The 23,768-nt window shown below is 39.6% G+C and overlaps 1 protein-coding gene across 1 annotated transcript; it reads right to left on the bottom strand.

Annotated features, from left to right (window-relative positions):
• Nucleotides 1-316: 316 nt before the first annotated feature.
• Nucleotides 317-2,576, bottom strand: kcnj12a (potassium inwardly rectifying channel subfamily J member 12a). Its single transcript, XM_034193949.1, has one exon. The coding sequence runs from the start codon at nucleotides 2,461-2,463 to the stop codon at nucleotides 1,174-1,176; it is 1,290 nt and encodes a 429-aa protein (XP_034049840.1). The 5' UTR covers nucleotides 2,464-2,576; the 3' UTR covers nucleotides 317-1,173.
• Between the last annotated feature and the right edge of the window lie 21,192 nt (nucleotides 2,577-23,768).

Raw genomic sequence — 23,768 nt, 5'->3', positions numbered from 1 at the left:
AGGCGTATCTCAATATTGTGAGGTCTAAATACCACAACATCTCTACAGTCAACTTTAGACCAGTTTTTGTGGTGGACTATGTCACAGTCACTGTCTGCCTCCTCATGATACCAACCCTATCCTCTGTATAATATAATTATAACCAGTTCCATGTGGAAAAGGGACTTTAGTTGATTATCTATATATATTTTCAAGTATAGAAAATACAGTTATACAGTTACAGTTACACTTCAAGGTACATTTTCTGTGATGGTTACAATTTTTTTGATTTTTCTTGCGATGTAACGTTTCTTCAGTATAACTTTGGTATTGCAACTTTTATTTCTCATAAAATGTTGTTAAAGTACAAAATATTCTCAGATATTTATGTTGTAAATATTTGTCAGTCGAGAGACCAGACTTGTGATATTGGACTCTGGTAATACCTTGGTAAAATATATTATTTACAGTATAAGGCATTGAGAGAGTTGTAATCACAAAAATTTGACTTGTAAAATTTAACACTAATCAGATTAACTCATTTTCTTAATTACCTTTATAGCACAGTAGGCTTTGCCTGATCACTCTGTATTAAAGTATTTGGAAATGCCACCAATGTTGAAGTTGTTGAATTTGGATATTCTCACTGGCTAACAGTCAGATGTCAATGCACCTGAATGTTATAGTGCAAGAATTTTAAACTCAAAGCCTGTAGATTACTGTAGTGTTAAAAGAGAATGTCATTTACTCTATTATTTGTGCCCAATAACAACTTTAAATGGAAATGTTCTTTTCAGAGGTGTTTTAGAAAAATAGTACTGCACACAAAACATGACTAAGCAATCAGTGTATTTACACCTAAGAATTGATTACATCGTCTTACTCTAATAGCTTTTTGATGCACTATTATTGAACACTCTCAACTCAAAATGACCATGTGGAAAGAGAGAGGAGAAAAAAAGATTCAAGTTTCCATAAAGGAAAACGGTCTGTTCTGGCCTTTTCCTTGATTGTAGACATTCTGTACCACAGTTTTCTGAGCTGTGTACTCTTAGTTTTCCTAATTTCTTCCTGCTAAGTCCCTTTAACTATCTACCACAGCACCCAGCTTGTCCTATGGCACTTTGCATTGTTCTGCATTTTGATCTTAGATATAGAGTTATAGAAAGTTGACCTTGGGTCATTTAGTAGAGGTCATATTTCTGACTCTCTACGATATGACCTTTGATCCAGTCCTCTGGTGGCCTGTAGGCACTCAAATTCATGTCGGCTGTTTCGATCTGGACTGAGGTTAGCCAGTGCTCTGGTTCCACCACCAGTGTTCTCCTCATCATCATCGCGGTTCAGGAAGGCTAGTTCATTTTCATAGCAGAAGGAATTAGAGCTGGGTACTAGAAATTTATTCTCCACCATCTCCTTGGCACTGCAGCGAGGGGTGGACGGCACCTCATAAGTTTTGTGAAAGTGAGAGTAATCCACCTTGTAGATGTTCTTCTCCTCAAATAAGACTGGCTCAAACCGGTGACCCCAAAGGATCTCAGAGGCCAAGTAGGAGCTGCGAGCCTGTGTAGTCATGGCTGTTGCTTCAACCATCCCCTCCAGGATGACAACAATCTCAAAGTCTGATGTCTCTAAGTCCTGTTTGCTGATTCCGAAAAGGGGGCTTTCTTCATCGATCTCATGGAGAATAGTAATGGGTGAAACTAGGAAAATCCTGTCCAGGCCTTTGTCAAAGCCCACATTAATGTCTATTTGGTCCAGAGGGATGTATTCCCCTTCAACAGTGATTCTGGGTTTGATGAGTTGTGCCCGAACATGGGCCTCTACAATGTGGCTCTTGCGAAGGTTCCCTACCCTCCACATCAGGCACAGCTTTCTATCCCGCATAGCAATGACAGCATTGTGGCTAAACAGTAGTGTTTGTGCTCGCTTCTTGGGCCTTGCCATCTTAGCCATGATGGCTCCAATCATAAAGCAGTCGATTATGCAGCCAACAATGGACTGGGAAACTACCATGAAGACTGCCACTGGGCACTCCTCAGTCACACAGCGGTAGCCGTATCCTATGGTGGACTGTGTTTCAATTGAGAATAGAAAGGCAGCCACAAATCCATTGACCTGTAGGACACATGGCCTGAAGTTGTCATCTCCGGCTGGGTTGTCCAGATCTCCATGCAGTAACGCAATAACCCAGAAGGCTAAGCCGAAGGCAAGCCACGATACAACAAATACAAGGGTAAAGACAACCAGCATCCATCGCCAGCGAATGTCTACGCATGTGGTGAAGATGTCGGCCATGTATCGCTGTGACTTCTCGTCCATATTGGCAAACTGCACATTGCACTGGCCATTCTTTTTAACAAAGCGGTTGCGGCACTTACGGCGTGTATGAATCTTGCCATTGCCAAAGCCATTCATGCCATGCATGGCAGAGAGGCGGAGGCCCTCTTCCTCTGATGACACAATGCTGTAGCGGTTGATCATTCCCACACTCGTGCTATTGGTGGGCTCTCCAGCTGCAGGGTTGGAGTAGAAGGGCAGTCCAGAGTCTTGGTATGTGCTCAAGACCCCTTGCAGCTTGTTCCCTGGCTAAGGTGCATTTTGGTGACTGGAAGATGGAGCTTGGTGGTAGTCTTATCCTGTCAAGAGTATCAAAAGAGAGCAATATTAGTAATCTGTCTTTTTTGAACAAACTGTCAAATTACACTACATCGGTGTGCTGTATATCATAAAAAGATGCACGTAACACTCATAAACAGTTTTGAAACATCTTAGCCGATGTAGTAGCAATCAATTATTGTGGAGTCCACCTTCCGTAAATTTTTATCATCCTAATCTAATCAATAGTATTAAAGAAAGATGGATATTACAATTGTGTGACCAATGTTACGCTGTATTTAACATAATACTGGTTTATGAGGACCCGTTTCCATTTATATTTCATAGTTTCTGATCTTAAGAATTCCATTTATTTCACGTCTTCTGCATACCATGTTGTTGTTTATTGAACATCACGACTGAAAATAAAAATATGAGCTGTGTTGTAAATGTAAATAGTGGGCCTATAATAAAACAATAAATCGCATGTCGAGTCTGTATCATAAATAAATGATTGTATAGCATCAGAACAAATACAACACATGTGACTTGTAAATTAGTAAATTAAGACCCTGCTGCTGTTAATCAGAATCAGAATCAGAAGAAGTTTATTGCCATTGCCAATGAACAGGATTCACAGACTAGGAATTTGCTTTGGTATAATGTTGCAACATTAAGCAGAAAGCAATATAAAATGCTAAGATAAAATATAAAATATGTGCTAAAATAAGATAAAATATAAGATAAAATATGAAATATGAAAGGCTGTGTGCAACAGAAAAACAGAACAACAGTGCAGTGGGAGGAGTGCAATTAAAAACCAAATTACATTTGTCTAAAGTGACCCGTGATAAAATGATAAAGTGACAGAGTTAAAGTTAAGGTGACTGAGTTATGAAGTGTTCATGAGTCTAACGGCAGAGGGGAAGAAACTGTTCTTATGGTGGGAGGTTCTGGTCCGGATGGACCGTAGCCTTCTGCCCAAGGGGAGTGGTTCGAATAGACCGTGTGCAGGGTGAAAAGGCTCAGCTGTGATCCGACCTGCTCGGCCCAGAGTCCTGGAGACGTGCAGGTCGTGGAGAGATGGAAGGCTAAGGTTAGGGTTAGGGCCGATCAGTAAATTTAATTTGTCCAGTGTTAGTAATAGTTTCAGCCTTGTCCAGTGACTTCAAACTCTCATCCAATGTTTTACAACGAGATCACTGGATGTGCATTTTTAATCTGGTTGTTAATTCTCACAGTACTATAGCTCCCATTAAAATAAAACCATAACATAACGGCCCTGCATGCACATAGTGTTTTGTTGCATTTATATCATGACTTTGTTTTACAGTTAAATGTCCGTTTTGTAGATTGATACCAGGAAGAACGTACATGTTTAATTTATAAGAAGAGACACAAAGCGATTTGCACTACGGCTAAATATTCCTAGGATAAACTTGTGTGACCCATCTTATTGTGCATATTCCCAGACTTTGGAAGAGCAGCTATGGAAGGTGATTATCTTGCAGCTGATTATAATGAATAGTATGAATAATTGGCATTGCAAAGTAATGGAAGGGATTGGGAGGACAATGAGACATACGGGTAGAGGGTACTTCATCTGAAGACAAGCATGTAGGAAACTGAGCCCGACCACTGTGATCCCTACCCACCTCCTGGTGCCATTGTGGAGGAAGACAGAGGCTCAGGTGTCAATGTATTTTCCTATATCTCACTACTCATGACTCATCTGGTTTCAAATGACCTACAGGTATTTTCCTGTAGAAAGGAACATGACAGTTTATTCAGCAGTACATTAGATAATCCAGTTGAACTTTTTAAAATCAAATGCTGTGAAATCAATTGATTGTATTTTTGTTATTTCAAAGACTTACCTGCTCACAAAGTTGAACTAGATTTCCTAAGTTTGGAAGAGCAACAACAACCCCCGGGGGTGTCAAACTCTTTATCTAGGCCATCACTTCTTCTGAAAAACCATCTCAGGTGGTTGTGGAACCAAGTGAGAGAAAGTGCTGAGAACAAGCTGACTCACCAACTCGCAGTGCCGTAACAGTGTATTGTGGGCATCACTAAAGCAGTGTTTCAGTTTTCTGTTTGTGTAATACATTTAAACTTCACATTGGCTTTTCACACTTTATTTGCACCATTTTTATAAATTATTTGTGCTGTTAGAAAAATTCTGAATCACTCACACAACCATGACTAACTAGTTCATATCTCCATATTAGGAACAACTGTTGGTTGCAGCGTTCAACCTCATATTACTGACTTTGTCATGGTTTTGTTAACATTGCTTGTTTGTTTAACCTTCAAATGGATTACATAGAAATTACTGAGCATGGTTTCATTACACTTAGTGAAAAGAAGAACCCATTAAATTCTGGAGTGGCTCTAGCTCAAGGGCACTAGGTTGGACTGCCAATCTACAGAAAAGGGTTCAATTTCAAGTGTGTCCTTGGACAAGGCAATTCATCTGCACTGTCCCAGTCCACCCAGTGGTAAACAGGTACTGGCCTTGGTTGGGGAAGTAACCTGCAACAGACCACTGTCCCATCTAAGAGTTGCTGTGGACTCTCACCCACTTCTTGCTATGGTCCCTGGGTATAATCACAGATTTGATGGCCTTTGGACCTATATGGGATTGAGATTACTTTCTGGATTCCTTTCAAATTGCAAGATAGGTCTTTTTAAGCAACTTTCATTAATTTCCAAGGAAATATTACACATCTTTATCAAGAAATGTAAGTGTCTTTGCAGGGATAATATCAATGAATGTACAGAATTTAATGCAGATAGGGATGAAAGTTTGTATCCAGTGGAACAGAATACATTTTGTACAGTGACAAATGGGGCTAGAACAGGGGTGGGAAATGATGGCCGAGACACTGCAGGTTTTCCTTTCGACAAATCACCTCAGCAGGTGGGTTGCTGATGAGCTTCTCCCCTGAACATAAACACCTGATCATCATTGAAATCACCTACTGAGGTGATTGGTAGAAAGGAAAACCTGCAGTGTCTCAGCCCTTCATGGCACATGACTGCCCACCCCTGGGCTAGAAGCATCTAGAATAGAAGAGTGGACTGTTGGCTTTGGTGGAAATCTGCACGTTCTTCTAGTTTTCCCGCTGTGCTCTGCCTCAAAATAATTCTCTGTTATGTAGTGAAAACAGAGGCTAAAGGACCTCAGATATAATGTCAACTTTTTTCCAATATCCAAGGACTTGTAAGTTGCAAGAGCAGGTGGCTCTGTGGGTTAAGGGTTGGACTAACAATTTATAACAAATTTGATTCCAGGTGTGTGCTTCAGGCTGCCTGTCTGTGTCCTTGGATAATGAAATTGCCATGTGCCTTTTACTAAGGACTGGCATCCATCTGGCCACTCTACCATACAGGCCTGATGGGCCGGTGGATTGCTACAGAGATGGTTGTCCTTCTGGAAGGTTCTGCTCTCTCCACAGAGGACTTCTGGAGCTCTGACAGAGTGACCATCAGGTGGCCAGCTCTAGGAAGAATCCTGGTGGATCAGAGCTTCTTCCATTTACAGATGACAGAGTCCACTGTGCTCATTGGGACCTTGGTTTGTGCTCTGACATGCACTTGTCAACTGTGGGACCTTATATGTACACAGGTGTGTGCCTTCCAAATTATGTCCAATCAACTGAATTTACCCCAGGTGGACTCCAATTAAGCTGTAGAAACATCTCAGGAATGATCAGTGGAAACAGGATGCACCTGAGCTCAATTTTGAGCTTCATAGCAAATGCTGTGAATACTTATGTACATGTGATTTCTTAGTTTTTTATTTTTAATAATTTTGCAAAAATCAAAAAACAAACAAACAAAAAAACTTTTTCACATTGTTAATATGGGGTATTGTGTGTAGAATTTTGAGGGAAAAAATAAATTTCACCCATTTTGGAATAAGCCTGTATCATAAAAAACATGGAAAAAGTGAAGCGCGGTGAATACTTTCCGGACGTACCGTGCATCTTCTTCTTCTTAAGGAACTGGTATTGGAATTGGCAATTTGCCAAATAATGTACATGTTATAGCCACAATAGTATAAAATAAATAAAGACTTCTCCCTTTTCGCTCACTGCCACAGATATGATATGGACCTGCATGTTGATTTAGCACAATTTTTACAACGTATGTAACTCTGCTTTACATGGAGAGTGGTGGCCTTGAACCAGAAACCATCTGTTTTGGAAGTGAGCGCACTGTCTACTTGGCCACCACTATGTCTTACAGAATAGCCTTAAACATCACAGTAAAATGCCTATTTTTAAAATGATGTATTCTAGGTATTAGTACATAATTAGTGTAGGTATAGGTACTTATAATGTAGGTATTTAAGTTATAGTCATCTCAGCATTTTTTAAATTACTAACCACAACTGAGGATCCTTACATGGTAGCTCACCGATGTCATGAAGGCATCATAAGCTATAAATTTATTTCTTAACATTTATACTGCAATTCTTCTCATTTATCAGTTTGCTTAATTTTAATCGAACTCTTATGGCACAATATGAACACAAATTATAGTATTCTTGGACTTTGTTGACAGACTAGTTGATTATGGATCAAGGTGATGAAAATGCTGCTTCAAATTTGTCTGAATATCTTATTTTATGTACCTCTTAAGCTTCACTATATCTTTTTGGCGATATTTGTTTTCAAGCTACATTTCAGTATATTACATTTTTCACTCTGTTTGAGCTGTTGCACAGCTGGATATCAAGCAGGACCCACTGACCAATCAAAACAAAAGTCAAGAAAAAAGGGGCAAATAAAAAAAAAAAATAAAAAATCATGTTTGACTACATCAGAGATAAACATTATTATTGTGAATTTTGCTAATATTGTGAATATTATTTGATTTGATCTGCACATCAGCACTTTGGATTTGTAAAGAAACTGATGATGGGGTTAATTTGATGGCTTATGGTTTCATCAGTAATGTTAAATGGTCTTCATTTATTTCCCCGTATTGTATCCAGCTGCCGTCCGCTGCCACTCTTTGCATACCACAGACATTCAGGTTACATGGTAAAAACAGCATTTTCTGTTCTTTCCTTACCTTTAATTCCACCTGGTCTTCTACAGGCTGCAGAGATAAAAGGTGGTGTCTTCTCTCCCGCTGTCCCTTTTAGCCAAACTGAATCATTCTCTGCATGGTTCTTTGTGGGCTACTCTAAAAATGGAGAAAAGCACTCCATCATTTTCACCCAAAGGGTCAGAACCCCTTTGAATTTCTTCATCTCTGCTTGCTCTTGTGTCTCTTACAAGAGAATTTTTTTTTAATTATTATTATTATTATTATGACCAGAGTTACTCAGATGAGGTTCTTGGTCCAAGCTGTTGCTCAGATGTGCAGAAATGATACAAAACTGTCAGCAAAGTATATCCAGGTTAAAATTCAGGGTTTGCATCTTCATCTTCCAAAACATGGTCCATTCAGCTCTTCATTCCTTTCCGTTATCAATGAGGTCTTTACATTTCTTGGAAAACTGCAGAATAGTCCCTCTCTGCTTGTTCACTGAACATCTCTCCACATAAATGTTTTGCAATCTGATTGAGCTGAAGTGCGGTTATCTTTCTCTTTCTCACTGTCTTCCTGATTGTTTCTATCTTGTGCTCTCTCTCTCTCTGTCCCTCCTGTGGTGTCACAGAAGCTGCCATTTGTAGCCTCCCTCCCTCTCTCTGTTCTCCCCTCCACTTTTTCTCTCTTGTTGTCTCCCTCCCTCCCACATCATGGCACTACCAGTTGCCGAACTGAAGCGCAGACGTATAGCTGTTATTCAGAAAATAAAGCAGGCGATGCATAGTTTAGAGTGTGTGATGACGTTTTAATGAAAACTACAGTATTTTCTGGGCTATAAGTCACATTTGTTCATTAAATTTTTTTTTGCAAGTTTGTGACGTCCTGCAGCTTATATAGTGCACGAGATAAGTGTAAGAATCGTTCAGTTGATGATACAGGGCAGTAAATTTGGTAGAAATACTTCTGAAAAGTCCTTTTCTTGAAAAAAAAAAAAAGACATTAGCCACATGAACTTTTTAAATATGAGGGAATAATTGTGAAGTCATTGTTTGATCTGTTCAATAGTCCATCCTGGACGATTCCAGTCTTCATGCAAATGGGTGCAAAGCAAACTCCATCACAGAGCATCTCTGTGTGGTACCCTTAGTTTAGCTCGCAAGGCAATGCGGTTCATTGGGGTGTGGCTCCTCCCGTGCACAAGCAACTACTTGGACCTATAGGTAAGAGTTAGGTAAGCAGGGAGGATTGGTGTTTATCCAAAGGACATGGCTGACTTTAAAAGCAAAAGTACTACTTCTACTACTGAACCCTTACACCTCAAACGCTATTGCATGTTCTGCAGTGTACACATTCTACAGCATTCATGAACACTTATTAAAAATTTCCTGTATATTCGTTTTGTGAATTGTTCTGTAATTTATGTCTGTAGCATGGCCCAAGCAGAGGGTCACCCCTTTGTGTCTGGTCTGCTTGAGGTTTCTTCCTCAGAGGGAGTTTTTCCTTACCACTGCTGCTCTGAGGGTTGGTAAGGTTAGACCTTACTTGTGTGAAGCACCTTGAGGCAACTCTGTTGTGATTTGGCACTATATAAATGAAAATCAATTGGAAAAAAAAAAATACAATCCATCTAAAAAAGCATGAAAATATTACCTGAAGTTAATTTCAAATCCTCCCTAGTCCGCAGTACAATATTTAACAGGAAGAACATTGAAATAAAGCAAGAGTGTGCGAATATTTGACAAAAATACATATTTCTGTAGTTTTGAATTTTTTGCAAAAAGTAGACCAAGAAGTACCATTGTGCCAAATTTGGTTCTTCCATCACAAAATGAAAGGTTCTTGTGGTACATGCATTTATACTCTCGTGCAACTTATATGTAAAAAAAATACACAAAAACCATGGCTCACTACGTTTTCAGTACAGAAGCAACAAGAAACACAACATTAAACATTTCTATCCTACGTTCTTTAAGCTAGTGTATGTCTGAATAATTTTTCCAGATTGTGACAAATTTTTTTTCTTTAATTCTTATTAAATAGATGTGTCAAAAAATGCAACTTTTACTCCAGTATGACTCCATTATGTTTGTTTTTTCCTCACCATGATGCAGTTTTTTATAGTCTGGTGTTTACTTATAGTTTGGAAAATAAATTAGAGCTTACAGCATTGAGAGGTCCACACTAAGTTTGCAATAAAATTATCAACTCAAGAGTTGCCACTTCTAGCCCATGGCCTTACTTTCCTCACTCAGAGAAAAGCCTATTCTTTATAGGATGCTACTCTATCAGAGTTTTTCTACCTGTTCACCATTTTCATTTCCTCGTTTGTCCAATTTCTTATTCTGTCCAGCTTTGTAGTACTGCACATATCATGTCAAATTTCTTCTTGTGCACTGCCTTCACTGCCCATGACTGAGCCTCACACAGTGCAGAAAGTAGTCACAGCGCCTACTTTCTTTCTGGAAGTTTCTCCTCTCTGCACACAGGAATGCTGGAGCACTGACAGAGTGACCATCAGGTTGTTGGTCACCTCCCTGACTGAGGCCCTTTTCCCCGCATCTCTCAGTTTACACACGCAGCCAGCTCTCGGAAGAGTCCTGTGGATCCAAACTTCTTCCATTTACAGATGATGGAGACCACTGTGCTCATTGGGGCCTTCAGAGCAGCAGAAATGTTTCTGTAGCCTTCCCCAGATTTGTGCCTTGAGACAATCCTGTCTTGGATGTCTACAGATAACTCCTTTGACTTCATGCTTGGTTTGTGCTCTGACATGCACTGTCAACTGTGGGACCTTATTTGTAGACAGGTGTGTGTCTTTCCAAATCATGTCTAATCAGCTGAATTTACCCCAGGCCGACTCCAATTAAACTGTAGAAACATCTCAAGGATGATCAGTAGAAACAGGTTGTACCTGAGCTCAATTTTGAGCTGCATGGCAAAGGCTGTGAATACTTATGTACTTTGCTGGCGTCACCAGCAAAACCCTACTTTTATTGTTCACCTTAATTCTTCAGTGCAGGTTTACTTCTTTCAGTTGTTCGATCCAGGTTACATCTGGTCCAAGTCAGTTAGTTCTGCTTTAACTTCATCTCCTTCCTCTCCTACCTCCTCACTATTTAATGTATTCATTCTTTCCAACATTTCTTCCTGCAAAGCATGCTCAGGGAAGTGCACCACGTGGCCATAGTGTTGCCTTAGAATACAGGTAGTATGTTCACCTGGATCATTTCAGTAGTACCAAGTATTGCTAGACATACCTAGTATCAGACACATCCAGGTATTAAACCACATGTTATCATCCAGGTCACACAACTGTATGTTTTTCAATTTCAATTTATTTTCATTTATATAGCGCCAAATTGCCTCAAGGTGCTTCACACAAGTAAGGTCTGACCTTACTAACCCCCAGAAGCACCAGGACTTTAAAAACCTGGACCTTACATCTTGTGCAGTGGTGTCACCTCTGACCAGTGACATCACAACTCCACAAGCTCCTCCCAGATGTGTTCCAATCTCAAGGGCTGATCTTCTAGAGATATGAATGTCACTGCGGAAATAAGAGAATCTATCAGCAAATTTGAAACTTGTCAAAACAGAAAAGGTAATGGATTAATGTTTGATCACTATTCTTCACCATCAAAACCATGCTTATTTAGGGTCTGCTCCTTTCTCTGTTCCTGACCAAGGCAGCATCTCTACATCTGGAGTTGGTCCCTATGTATTAGCCTGGCCTTTGCATGGTGAAGGTGCAGGACTACTTAGTGCCCCTAGGGTGAATAAAAAGTCTGCAGGTCACAGAGCTTTCTCTTATCGTGCCCCTGTTCTGTGGAATGATCTCCATGCATCAATAAAACAGTCAGATTCTGTAGAGACTTTCAAGTTCAGACTTAAGATGCACTTATTTTCCATTTCATGTGGCTAGCATACTGGCATAGCATATTTCTATGCTTTTTACTCTGTTAATTCATTTTCTTAGGAAAGGGAGCAGGCTGCAGCCTCAACTTTATCTAAATTCTGGGTCTTTTAGTGAAGCTTAGGGCTTGTGGCCGGCGATCACCTTAGTATTTCTTCTGTTTTTCTTGTTGCTTAATGCTGAGAAATTACACTGTATTTGTCTTTCTGATGCTTGATTCTGCTTTTTTTCTTTTCTCTCTGTTTGAGGTGCAGCTCTATCCAGAGATGGGTGTGGTGTCTGTTCCAGTAACCATCCTGTGCATTTCCTTTATGTTCGTTTTGTGAATTGTTTTGTCATTTGTGTCGGTAGCATGGCCCAAGCAGAGGGTCACCCCTTTGAGTTTGGTCTGCTTGAGGTTTCTTCCTCAGAGGGAGTTTTTCCTTACCACTGTTGCTCTGGGGGTTGGAAAGGTTAGACCTTACTTGTCTGAAGCGCCTTGAGGAAACCTTGTTGTGATTTGCTGCTATATAAATGAAATAAATTGAATTAAATTGAATCAAATTGGTCCCCGGTGCCAGACTGTGGCTGCCCACTGCTCCTAGTGGTTGGATTGTGACTAACTGTAATTAGGATGGTTAAATGCAGAGGACAAATTTCATTGTAAGTAAGTATGTATGTATGTATGTATGTATGCATATGTACAATGACAATAAAGGCTATATTATTATTATTATTATTATCATCACAGGAATAGGCTTGATTTCTGTCAGACTAATGTCCAAAAATAACTTGCAAATTGACCAGGCCTTTATGTCATCAGATAAGGAGGCTGACTGTTGTTTGCCTTCAGAATGACTGGATAAATCTCACCAATCTCTGACCTGCAATGGCCAGGTGCCGTAATAAAACATTCAGCAGTGTGCGTATTGATATATAATGCTGTTGGGTAATATGTCCCAGCGCAGAGCGATGCCTTTCACACTTGTCATCAACAACCAATTAACAAAATTTGATCACAGGACACGTGTGACAGTCTCTGCACACATGGACTCCCGCATCACAGAAATTGAAATTGAAATCCATCAGTCACCATGCTGGGCACCTGTCGAAATTAATATTCTGCAATGTAGCGCCGCATGGTTTCACATCCCAGAAAGAACAACATTTTGCGGCATTTCCACAATAATAATCTTTGAATCTGCAAAACCTTGGTGTATCTGTATCTGCAAGATCCAGTTTTTGCCTTGAGGAATATTTTTGGGAACAAGATGTAGCTGTTCTTCTTTGCCACCACTGATGAGTAAACTACTGTTATCCTTGACAGCTTTAGAGTGTGACATTGCCCTCAGAGCTGAGTGCCCGCTCCCCTTGTCTCACTTCCTTTCAGAGAGTCAGTCATCAGGCAGACTCTTAAAAGAGATGACAATTAGTAAGGCACCGTGTTGAAAGAGTGAGAAGTTTCTAAATACAGCCGTACTGGCTCAGGCTCAGCTTCACTGCTAATGATTCATCAGTGTAGAAACCCCACCCCCTTTCTTTCAGTGCTCCTATTCATTCTCGCAGCTTTTGATTTGGGACTTCTGAGGGTGATCATCACCAGACTATTGTGTATGTAAGAGGACGTCAACTAAACGAGCTCAAAGCGTCCGTTTGTAGCGCCTCGCGGTCTGTGCCGGCAACAGGTACAGTACCGGTTCCTGCACAGTGTGAGTCTCGGACACTGTGGCGCCGCGAGCCTGCTGAACAGCAGATCACAGGGTTCACACATCCTCACTGTACACCTCGTTATGTAACCACCTCATAATCACAGGTGGCAGCTCCCATATCCTTTGCATGTCTGTGTCTAAACGAGAAGGTTTGGCCTCACAGGGGACCTGCTGAGTACGATTCAGTGCCGCTTCCATGGCTACAGGTATAACACATTTTCACTGGAGGTTTTTTCATACACCTTAAAACTAGGATAGTGAATTTTGTTTTTTGTGTTGTTGGCCAACTTCTGTGAAAATTTGAGTTGAACAGAAAAAGTTGTGAAAAAAGAGGATTACAGATAGACAGCCCAATATTTGCTTTTGTTATATGCCATGTAAATGTTAAAGTGGAGTCACTTTCGCTATGCGCACATGCAGATCACCAAGATATGGCCCATGCATGTCCATACATGCACCAAGATATAATTTCCATGAATCAAAAAACAAGAAGCAACTTTTCATAGTTTTTGTGGACTAAGTGATTGTGGCATTTCATCTTTTACAGCAAAGCGCACCTTCACAGGTGCCCGGTTGACTTATTGCTGTTGACAGCTCAATTTCACTCCCATCATAATAAAAAAAAAAAAATCACATCTAAGGGCTTTTGACATGCAAAGTGAAATCTCAGTCCTTCCAGTAGAAAGATGCTATAAGTTGATGATAGAACCAACCTTAAATTTACTTAAATTAAATTATTTTTAATCTAATAGTAACATGAAAAGCCAGAAATGAATTACAGACAGCGGTAGAAAATATGTAGGAAGACAGCTTGACTTCCCCGTTTCTGGTTCTCCGGGTTCACGAGTCTCCACTCTTCCACATTTGTATACTCACCTTTATAACTGCTGTTATAGCGACCCGTCATTGCCAGATTATTTACGTTCCACCTGCTGTCTTGCATTATTCCAGTGGTTTCCCCCAATGTTGTTTGCCTTCCTGTTAGAGACTTTTGCCATCGTCCGGTGTTCCTGGTTTTTGCCTGTCATTTTAGATTGATTGCTTGGTGCTGTACTATTGCCTATTTTTTTGATAACCCTCTGCTGCTTCCTATAGAAAGACTGTTCACCTGTTGGACTCATCACCCATGTGCCTGACCTCTGCCTGTTTTTGACAACGCCTGTTTGGCTAGTGTAGGATTGTGTTATTTTTGCCTACAGAACAATAAACCTGCTTTTTACCTTGTGTCGTTGTGGTTCTCTGCATTGGGGTCCTTTTGCCAAATCGTTACAGTCAGTCAGTAGCCTAGTTACTTTATTCATTAACAGTTCTGTCTGATGCAACTTTTTTAGACTTTGGAGCCTTTCCTTTTCATTTAATTAATTTTCAGAACTTCATTTCTTGTCAGCTGAGATTAAGGAAGTGATGTGGCCAAAATATTAATGTAAAGGCAGTCCATTGTCTTCTTGTACCCAGCTGATCATTGGTTCAGTTGTATGTGTAACTCACACTGATTCATACTTTTTCTGTCTTCCAGAATTAGTATAATGTTTTATTTTGTGGTTTATGACATAGAAGTCCAAAAATTATAAGAAATTATCAAATGCTACAAGATACTTGCGCTAGAGTTTTGAGTAGAACTCGAAAATCTGATCATATTATTCCAGTGATATCTTCCCTTCTCTGGCTCCCTGTTCATGTAAAGACATGTTTAAATGTTTTGTTGGTAAGATATAAAATACTGAATAACTGTGTTCCCTTTATCATGCAGACCCTGTTGAGACTTACGTGCCGACTTGAACATGCATTGATGTTGCACATTGCTGCATTCAGCACACTACGGCGCAGGATCGGATCCAGAATGGCAACCACCCAGGTGATCAACCAATTCATCCCCACCTCCTGAACGTAGCCATCTATATGTCACATATTCAGAATGTCATTAATTAGTAAATGGCCTTAATCTGCTTCATCAATCAATCCTCGATCAAGATCTCATGTGCCCCATTCTCTGTGAACATCTGGAGTTGTGTCAAGATGGACATCTGGTGTAAAACGTGTGGGTTGGCACTAACTTTATTTTAATTAGTACATATACTGGTCTGCTTGTTAAGATTCTCTGTGGTTACTACCCCTACTACTCAGCTTAATCCCACAACCAAGCTTGGCTTGCAATCGAGGCCACACCTATTCAGATTATTTCAATAGCTATGATAGGTCAGTGATGCCTGAAATGCAATAAAGCAGTTTGCAAGGCTGAGGTCATAGAAAAAAAAAGCCAAAAACACCTCCATTTATGCTTTTTTGTGATAGACTGGTTGTTGGCTGTATATCATTTCAGAGCTTCATTACCTAATGTGGTGTGTGGCGCACTGCTGGAGGTGACAACTGGGTGTCTAAGGTTTACCATGTCCTCACCTTGAGAGTGTGATGTGAAAAGATCCTGTCAGTTTTTCCACTGATACCCCATAGGTGAGAAAATGAATTGGCTCAGAATCCAGTGTCCTCACATCCACCCCTTTGTCCACTGATCCTGATCTCTGCCTCTGCACCCAAATGAGCGATCAAACACTCAGATCACCATTTATCACATGGCAGTACATTTTGTCACTGTAATCAAGTACAGTTATTGGTACTCTCATTGGGTTTTTCCATTTTGAGAGATTTTCTAGCATCCTTACACTGCAGCAACATTATCCTGACCCAGTAATTGTCAGAAACAATACTTTTTAGTAGGAAAAGGTTTTGTGTGATTTGCTTTGGTGTGGTATGATGGAGGCAATTCCACGTTAATGTAGTGGACATTTTCCATGCGAGATGATGGTGAAGTGGTTAAAGTGGTGGGGTTGTGACCAGAGAATCTTTTTTTTTTTTCCTTCAATATTTATTTCATTCATTTAAAAGAAAAGCAGAAAAGCAGAAATGAGTACATTACAAGACACTGAATGAAAAGGAACAGAGAGAACAAGTCTTATATTTTCTGCCCTTTTTTACAATACAATCTTTCAATTTTAAGCATCATTATTCAACATTATTTAACAGATTACATTTTTTTAACTTTGTCACATACAACTGACTTATTTCATAATTTTAGCCATTATTTAAAAGATTACATTTTTAACAGGATACATTTTAGACTTAAAACATTTTAGACATTATTAACAGATTACATTTTAGACTTTGTCACAACCCACTGACTTATTTCATAGTTTCATACTTACTTAATACATCTAGTTTAATACGTTTTTTTAAATAATTTAAGCGACCTTGATTCTTTGATTTCTTTGTTGAGGTTGTTCCATAATTTTACACCATTCACTGCAATACTCCGTTCCTTTACTTTGGTTCTGAATCTTGTTTTTTTTAAAGACTTCTATTCCTTTCAAATTATAACTACTTACTCTTTTTTCAAACTTATTTTGAATGTTTATTGGTAAGGTATTTTTATTAGCTTGGTGCATTGTTTGTAATATTTTCAAATCAACTAAATCATGAAATTTAAATACCTTATACTTAATGAATAATGGATTAGATGGATCTCTAAAACGACTATTGCTAATCATTTTTAAAGCTCTTTTCTGCAGAATAAATAATGGTTGTGTATAAGTTTTAAATGTTAATCCCCAGATTTCTACACAATAAGTTAAATATGGGACAGTCAATGAATTGTACAATGTTAATAAACCATAACTATTCAACGAAAATTTTACTTTATGCAAAACAGCAATGGCTTTCGCTATTTTTCCTTTTGTGTAATTTATGTGTGACTTCCATGTAAGATCTTCATCAATCATGACTCCTAGAAATTTTGTTTCTTTTACCCTTTGTATGTCCATTCCATCTATTTTTAATGACATTTTTTTCCACTTTGTCATTAAACAATATGAAATTTGTCTTATTAAGATTTAGTGACAATCTGTTTATATCAAACCAATGTTTAACTTTTTCCAACTCTGTATTTATCACTTGTACTACTTCCTGTATATCTGATCCAGAGTAAAATAATGTTGTATCATCAGCAAATAATATGTTGCCAAGTACATTATATACATTCACAAAGTCATTGATATACAAAAATGGCAAAAATTATGGAATCACTGGCCTCGGATGATGTTCATTCAGTTGTTTAATTTTGTAGAAAAAAAGCAGATCACAGACATGACACAAAACTAAAGTCATTTCAAATGGCAACTTTCTGGCTTTAAGAAACACTATAAGAAATCAAGAAAAAAAGATTGTGACAGTCAGTAACGGTTACTTTTTTAGACCAAGCAGAGGAAAAAAATATGAAATCACTCAATTCTGAGGAAAAAATTATGGAATCACCCTGTAAATTTTCATCCCCCAAACTAACACCTGCATCAAATCAGATCTGCTCGTTGACATTGACCCTATGCCATGACATTGACCCTATGTGTCTTTTTGCAAGGAATGTTTTCACAGTTTTTGCTCTATGGCAAGATGCATTATCATCTTGAAAAATGATTTAATCATCCCCAAACATCCTTTCAATTGTCCAAAATATCAACGTAAACCTGTGCATTTATTGATGATGTAATGACAGACATCTCCCCAGTGCCTTTACCTGACATGCAGCCCCATATCATCAATGACTGTGGAAATTTACATGTTCTCTTCAGGCAGTCATCTTTATAAATCTTATTGGAACGGCACCAAACAAAAGTTCCAGCATCATCACCTTGCCCAATGCAGATTCGAGATTCATCACTGAATATGACTTTCATCCAGTCATCCACAGTCCACGATTGCTTTTCCTTAGCCCAATGTAACCTTGTTTTTTTTTTCTGTTTGTGTTAATGATGGCTTTTGTTTAGCTTTTCTGTATGTAAATCCCATTTCCTTTAGGCGGTTTCTTACAGTTCGGTCACAGACGTTGACTCCAGTTTCCTCCCATTCGTTCCTCATTTGTTTTGTTGTGCATTTTTCGATTTTTGAGACATACTGCTTTAAGTTTTCTGTCTTGACGCTTTGTCTTCCTTGGTCTACCAGTATGATTGCCTTTAACAACCTTCCCATGTTGTTTGTATTTGGTCCAGAGTTTAGACACAGCTGACTGTGAACAACCAACATCTTTTGCAACATTGCGTGATGATTGACCCTCTTTTAAGAGTTTGATAATCCTCTCCTTTGTTTCAATTGACATCTCTCGTGTTGGAGCCATGATTCATGTCAGTCCACTTGGTGCAACAGCTCTCCAAGGTGTGATCACTCCTTTTTAGATGCAGACTAACGAGCAGATCTGATATGATGCAGGTGTTAGTTTTGGGGATGAAAATTTACAGGGTGATTCCATAATTTTTTCCTCAGAATTAAGTGATTCCATATTTTTTTCCTCTGCTTGGTCTAAAAAAGTAACCGTTACTGACTGCCACAATCTTTTTTTCTTGATTTCTTATAGTGTTTCTTAAAGCCAGAAAGTTGCCATTTGAAATGACTTTAGTTTTGTGTCATGTCTGTGATCTGCTTTTTTTCTACAAAATTAAACAACTGAATGAACATCCTTCAAGGCCGGGGATTCCATAATTTTTGCCAGGGGTTGTATATAACACGGGGGGTGGAAGACATCATTTTGAATAATTTATATCATGTTGTGTAAAACTGGCTATCGATGTTATAATTACTTGACACCTCACCAAGGTCTGGCTGAAAAAAGTGTGAACTGTGGGTGTCTCTGTGGCGCCACTGGGGTCCTCAACATTGTGGCACCTGCAGGCTGGACCATACCTAGAAAAACGCACCACACGGCCAAAATGCCACTTCACTATGAAACTTTGTAACACACAAATGGGGAGCGCTGCACTCAGAACCTTAATTGCTAATAATGTTGTAATATAACAAAGGTTGTATAAAAGAAGTCAACATATCCTTTAAAGCAATTGTATTTGCTTGAAAGCATGTGAATACTCTGTATTTGTTGCACTGATTTGTCCGATTTGTCTCTTTTAGAACTTTGTGTTTCCGTGGATCTGTGCACAGGAATGGAACTATTTCTAGCAGGTCTGTCTCCCTGGGTACGCATCCTCCATCTGTTGATTTTGCACAGCCTACCCCAGCAAAGCCCTAATTTTACCAGCAGCTGACCTTTTTTTTTCCTCCGACATTATATTGAAGCACCTTTTCCAATTTATAATTTCTCACTCTCCTTCTCATTTGCTCTGTCACACATTTAAGAATAGTTCGTCTGTCACACCTACACATTCTCTGCTGTCAGAAGACATCTTTTTCAAACCACGATGAATCACTGTGTTGTGGATTATTACATTTCAGTCAGCCACCACTTTTTATATGCTAGATGAACAAAAGTCCATGGAATTACAATGCATCTGGAGGGTATTCACAGCGCTTCACTTTTTCCAAATTTTGTTATGTTACAGTCGTATTCCAAAATTAAATAAATTATTTTTTTCCCCTCAGAATTCTACTCACAACATCCCATAATGATGACATGCAAAATGTTTTCTTTTTAATTTAGAAAATTTATTAAAAATAAAAAACTAAGAAAACACATGTACATACGTAAGTCTTCACACCCTTTGTTCAATACTTTCTTGATGCATCTTTGGCAGCAATTACAGCCTCAAGTCTTCTAGAATATGATGCCACAAGCTTGGTGCACCTATCTTTGGGCAGTTTTGTCCATTCCTCTTTGCAGCACCTCTCAAGCTCCATCAGGTTGGATGGGGAGCGTCGGTGCTCAGCCATTTTCAGATCTCTCCAGAGATGTTCAATCAGATTCAGGTCTGGCATCTGGCTGGACCACTCAAGGACATTCACAGAGTTTTCCTGAAGCCACTCTTTTGATATTGTGACTGGATAACTTATTTCTGTGGCAGGAATGGTGGGATTTGAACACCGGATTGCTCGAACTCGAGACCAAGACTCTACCAGGTCAGCCAAAGGGGAATTCCCCACTAGCCAAGCTAGCAGGAACATCTTTTCAATCTGGACTTCACCTTGCTACAATATCTTGGCTGTGTGCTTAGGGTCATTGTCCTGCTGAAAGAAGAACCTTTGCCAAAGTCTGAGGTCAAGAGCGCTCTGGAGCAGTCCTTCAGGTGGCTTTTGGCAAACTCCAGGTGGGCTGCCATGTGCCTTTTACTAAGGAGTGGCTTCCATCTGGCCACACTACCATATAGGCCTGATTGGTGGATTGCTGCAGAGATGGTTGTTTTCCTGGAAGGTTCTCCTCTATCTACAGAGCAATGCTGGAGCTCTGACAGAATTTCCATCGGGTTCTTGGTCACATCCCTGATTAAGGCCCTTCTACCCTGATCGCTCAGTTTAGACGGGCGGCCAGCTCTAGGAAGAGTCCTGGTAGATACGCACTTCTTCCATTTATGGATGATGGAGACCACTGTGCTCATTGGGACCTTCAAAGCAGCAGAAATGTTTCTGTACCCTTCCCCAGATTTGTGCCTCAAGGCAATCCTGTCTTGGAGGTCTGCAGAAAATTCCTTTGACTTCATGCTTGGTTTGTGCTCTGATATGCACTGTCAACTGTGGGACCTTATATGTAGCCAGGTGTGTGTCTTTCCAATTCATGTCTAATCAACTGAATTTACCCCAGGTGGACTCCAACTAAGCTGTAGAAACATCTCAAGGATGATCAGTGGAAATATGATGCACTTGAGCTCAATTTTGAGCTTCATGGCAAAGGCTGTGAATACTTATGTACATGTGAGTTTTTATTTATTTATTTATTTTTTGACATCATGAGCTGATTAGTGTGGATTCATTTCCAGAGTATCAACTGTTCAGTTTGATCACATGAGCTGTTTCAGCATTTGCATTGGATAAAAACTATGCAATTTTTTAAGTGCATATCTATCTTATTTATCAGGTTGGGAGGTAACGAGGCACCGACTGAGGCTGGACGCAACATGCGGACTGCGGACAGGCTGGCATGTGAGTAAAAGACTGTATCTTTACTGCAGATAAAGGTATGGTACACAGGCAGACAGTCCACGGTGCGACGGTACAGATAAGGGTGAGGCGATACGTCGACGTCCAAAAGTAGCAGGGTTCAGTAAATGAGTAAACAGGGCAATCAGAGCAGTGGCAAAAAATCAGGTTCCAAAAAACAGCAGGGATCAAAAACACAGCTTAGCAAACAAAAGAACTGTGATGTGAGCTGGTAAGTGACAAAGTCGACAAACAAGCAGGGAGGAAGTGAACAGAAGCAGTTTAAATAAGAACAGGTGGTAATTGGATAATGAGATGCACGTGGTGGGAGAAGGATCTGGAAGGGGGGTGTGGTCAGGTGAATCCAAGAGGGGAAAAGAGATGCAAGAAAAGGCAGTGACAAGTGGGCAAGGAAATGACAGACAAAACACGGTGTGGCCAACAGAGATGAGGAAGTGCAGGACAAGAGAGTGCAGTGATCAATCAGAGGGAGACTGTGATATAATGAAGCTGGCATGAACACATGAGAATTGAGATGAGTGCAGACACGGGTCAGACGAAGACAGGATGAGACAGACAGGTGTAAATGAGCAGTGAAGAGAATTACTGACATGAAAACTAATGATTATACAAAGGAAACATGAACTAGCAATAAAAACTAGAAAAGGACTGAAAAACAAACCAGAAGATAAACTACTTAAAAACTGATTTGAGAATAATAGGAAATTAAACACTAAGACAAAACTAAACTGGAACAGACTGAGAAATAAAATATAAGTAAAACAGAGACTAAGTGATAACAAAACCTGACATTAAAGTACTACAGATAACAGAAAAGAGAACAGCAAAAAAAGCAGATGACAACTAAATGATAAACAATGAAAGCACAGACTGACTGAACAAAGCAAGAACAGAACTGAACCATGGCTGAAGTATGAAAAGAAACAAAGTGACAAAGCAAAACAGATCAATGAATAAACACATGACAAAAAATAAAACAACTAAAACATCAAAGCTGGGGCAAAAGGTGGGGATACGAAAGGGGGAGAACTGAAACCATAACCCAAATCAGGGCCAAAGACTGACTCTATCTATCTGTCTGTCTGTCTGTCTATACTCAGAGGTATATAATAGTTAGGTACTAGCTAGCTTCCATAGAACAGGTTGATTCGTAGGTTTAGGAGTTGTGTTACCAATACATAGACCTGGGCTTGATTCCCGGTTGCACTACTTGTCTGTGTCCTCGGACAAGACACTTAATCTGCACTGGCCCAGCTGTTAAGGGGTACTGGTGTTGGCTGGGGAAGTTCTGGTAACCTGGATTGTCTGGCATTGTCAGAGCTGGTGCTGGTTTGATGCAAGAAGTAGTAGGAGACCAATGCAGACTCACAGGCATGGTTGGTTTAGATGAATAATTGGCTTTATCTTGAAACCAGGCATTAGGTACGGTACACTGGTAGTCAGACATGGAAGCGGAGGTATCAGACATGGTATAGGCTGGGACGTGGTCCATAAACCAGGCCGGGGTCATTCACACAGCGTCGAGGAATATAGCAGGCAAAGCAAAGGCAGAGTCAAAATACAAGCAGAGTTCAGGATATGGCAAGGCGGAGATCGGCGCACAAAAGCAAGGTCAAAACACACAAGAGCAAACTAGACAAGAAAGTGAGGCGAGAAAGTGTACAAAGTCAACAATCAGGCCGTGAGCTGTGGAACTGTGAGGGTTTTAAAGAGGAGCAAACTAATCAGGTTGATGTGGAGCAGGTGTGTGGAAGGAGGTGCGGTTTAGTGAACAAAGAAGAGGGAAGAAAGGCAAGACAGAAAAACTAACTGAATAACCTGACGTGTTCTAGACAAACAATAATGCATGAGTGAAACCAAAAGGGGCAGAACTAAGAAATACGGTGGCAAGTCTAAAGAGAGAAAAAACAAGGACCTTTGAATTAAACCAAACTAGGATGAAACAGATACTGGCAGACAAGAAAATACAACAACTGATGAAGGCACGACTATGGATTGAACTGCAAATAACCAAAACCCAGAGAATACAGAATAATGCAATAAATAATACAAGATAACTGATGAACAGAAAATGCCATGAATAACAAATGGAACATAATCTGATGAGCAACACCAAAGTTAAAAAATAATAACATGTGACTAAGCATATACAATAAATGTGATAAACTCATGATGAAAACAAACTGGCAGGACAACACTAGAATGGAACTGAATCATGACAAAGAAATACAAAGTGACAAAGAGACCAAGTAATAAAGCAAAATGGAACACAGAATAAACACATGATGAAAATAATCCACTAATAAAACAAAGCAGGAGCTGAAGGGGATGTAAAGAAAGAAGGAATCAAAGCCTTGAACAGGGCCAAACCATGACAGGCATGGCATCTCATCTACTTCACGCTCCAGAAACCAGAGATGAGCACTGGCACCAATGGACCTTCGGTCATGTATAGAACTTACTTCTACTCGGACAACCATAAGCCAGCACAGAGAACCTCATGGTCAAAATATTTTGGTATGTACATTTACAAAGGCTGTGAATCAATCAATGAATACTTTATTTGTCTTTGATATAATAACACAGTTATAAAAAAAAAAAATTCACTTTGTCATTAT

The sequence above is a fragment of the Thalassophryne amazonica genome, chromosome 18 (assembly GCF_902500255.1).
Source record: "Thalassophryne amazonica chromosome 18, fThaAma1.1, whole genome shotgun sequence".
NCBI classification, from domain to species: Eukaryota; Metazoa; Chordata; class Actinopteri; order Batrachoidiformes; family Batrachoididae; genus Thalassophryne; species Thalassophryne amazonica.
The sequence above is the reverse complement of the archived record's forward strand: the minus strand, read 5'-3'. Positions and strand labels throughout refer to the sequence as shown.

Bases quoted from the DNA above. Each gene is read 5' to 3' on its own strand.
- kcnj12a (XM_034193949.1), bottom strand. From the start codon at position 2,463: ATGATCAACCGCTACAGCATTGTGTCATCAGAGGAAGAGGGCCTCCGC.